We start from the raw sequence: 2,500 nt of genomic DNA on the forward strand, positions 1-2,500 counted from the left end.
GTAAATCTTACAATAGCCTCACAGACCGATTTTTGGGACGTATTTTGTGTTATTCATGTCAAAGGCTAAAATAGATGGTCTCGTTCGGTGCATTAGCAGTACATTATTCACCACAGAAAAAAAATATCACAGTCAATATAAGTAGGTGTTATTATTACTATTATCATCATCATATCATATCATATACCATATATTATATCGTATCATATCATCATCATCACAGTCATCGTCGTCGTCGCTATTATCATTATTATAATCATCATTATGATGATTGTTATTGTTGTCATCGTTATTATTATGGTTAATATCCTTGTTATCATTAATATTAAGTCCGTCGCCCTTTGAGTTTCGAGCGGCCACAGAAAATGCTTTAAGCACGTATCCAACACTTGTTTACGTGCGTCACTGACAAGAAATACCATTGAGAAATTCTACCACGTATGTCCATTCTTTCTATGTCAAAAATATTGAATACCAAAAAAACTACCAATAGGAGGTTTATCTTGAAGTCAATATTCAACAAAAGTTATAGAAATAGGAAACAAACGGCTCACATGTCTTTCATTCATTAATAACGAAGAGTTAATAAGCCAACGCTAAAAGATAACGTTTATAAATTTCATTGTAGAATTCTTTGTCGCTTCCCAGACATTTGTGGAACTTGGCCATTTTTTTTTTTTTCAATACTTCCGACTAACAGATCAAGACGATTTATGTATCGTTGACTCGTCTCACTGTCTAGTTTCTAAATATTTAGGAAATATTGCGCGGAAACTCCCTAAACCCCCCACATTCTTGGCCTCGATAGCAGGGCATGAAAGGTACCAGGGAAATTGAGGGGTAAAACGTTAATGATATACACAGAATCAGTCACTCTATTGTCTAATGCAGAGGGCTGTATTCATGGCAGGAGAGAGCTTGGACAGACTTGGCAAAACCGCTCCTGCATGTTGGTTGAACAATCACGCCTGCTGTTAATACGTGTATCAAAAATTATAGTGACTGATTCTGTGTATATCATTTACATTTTACTAACTATAACACTGGCCAAAGTGGTAACTGTTATTGAGAGTGACACACCATCCAGAGACTACATCCCAAAACCAGGGTATTATGCAAATCCAAACACCCAACCAAACCTTTCCTACCTTCCATTTATTCCTTATACACGGGGGACAAGCCCCCCCTGTATCCCCCATTTATTAGCACTTTGTACCAACCTATAGAAACTAGACATTAAGGACTCTTAAGAGTCTCTGAATGGTGATATGCAGCAGAAATTTTCACCAAATACCTGTTAATATGAGGCTACTGCAGCTTAGACTATGTTGTTACTTATTCTATTTCCTACGCTCTATAAGATGGCGTTGTCCATTTCTCTCCATGCCGGGTGGAGTTTTCAGTACAGCATGGTGAGGATGTATATTAGTGCATGCTGCTCCATGCTTGGACTATTGACTTGCAGTTGGGTGTGAGACCTCATCCTGTTGATCAGAATATAGCATCAACATAAAGCCTTGTGATATTGGTTAATGCACCTGGTGGAGATTTATTGGCCATTGTTAGAGAACAAAGCTTGAGGCCTGGCCAGCACATGCTAAGCTATTTAGGACAGTTACTTAGTTCTGTAATATGAATTATGCTCACTTCTCAAGAGTGTAACTAGAACAGTTGTTATACATTTTGATATTGGATGTTCAGGCATGGAGGTTAAATGATTTGGTTTATATTATTTCAAGTGTGGGGTATTGTCATGTTGAAAAATGAGTTTTGAGTTTATTTTACTATTTTTCCTGCAGTCCAGATGAAACTTCTGTTTATAATATTTTTCATCTATGAAAATCTGTTGGAATGCTACATCACTCCAGCAAAGGCCACCATATGTATCATATAAGGTAGACCTAGTAGACCACCCTGTTGCTTTATTGCCAAAATAAAAGTGGTAGAGTATCAGCCTTTGTTAGAGTATGGAGGCAGTGGCTGTTGCCCAATGCTTAAACTATTTCATGTTGGACTTCGTGTTGTAATTCAGCCATTGTAATTGATTGCAAGGTTATAGGACATGGATTCAATATAGCCAATATAATCCCCCCCCCCCCCAAAAAAAAAAAAAAAAACATTGCTGACATTTTCTTATTTCATATGTGTAGACTCGGAAGTGGTTATCATTAATGAGTGTATACATTTTCAGGTTGACTTCAATTTCTGCTGCCATGAAAGAGGAAGACAAAGTGGCAGGTTCAAGCCTGATGCTGGGTTATGAGACCATCAAGGAAGAAACATTTTTGTTCGAGGAATCTGACTGTTTTCATTATGAAGGTGGCAGTGACTTGGATTTGAAAACTGAGGATTCCTCATATGAGGATGATGAAGAGTCCAATGAAGCATTGGAACTGAATACTGTACTTAGCAAAAACACTCTTGAAAAGAATGAGAAGGCCAGCCCTAAGAAAAGAATTCAAGAGTCTGATGGAAGAACAAGAAGTTCTTTGACCTGTAA

General features: G+C 37.4%; 1 protein-coding gene across 2 annotated transcripts in view; it reads left to right on the plus strand.

The window, feature by feature from the left end:
* Positions 1–340: 340 nt before the first annotated feature.
* The window catches only part of LOC113816904 (zinc finger protein 492), a 3,602-nt gene continuing 1,442 nt past the window's right edge, over positions 341–2,500 (plus strand). The window contains exons 1-2 of one of the 2 annotated variants that reach the window (XM_027368893.2): positions 341–438; positions 2,192–2,500. The exon at positions 2,192–2,500 is cut by the window's right edge and continues 1,442 nt beyond it. In XM_027368893.2, coding sequence (XP_027224694.1) covers positions 2,214–2,500 — 287 coding nt within the window. In that variant the 5' untranslated portion in view covers positions 341–438; positions 2,192–2,213. Of the gene's footprint in view, positions 439–1,736; positions 1,896–2,191 lie in introns of those variants that run through there. The other variant, XM_070121962.1, reaches the window with a different exon arrangement.

The sequence above is a fragment of the Penaeus vannamei genome, chromosome 5 (assembly GCF_042767895.1).
Source record: "Penaeus vannamei isolate JL-2024 chromosome 5, ASM4276789v1, whole genome shotgun sequence".
NCBI classification, from domain to species: domain Eukaryota; kingdom Metazoa; phylum Arthropoda; class Malacostraca; order Decapoda; family Penaeidae; genus Penaeus; species Penaeus vannamei.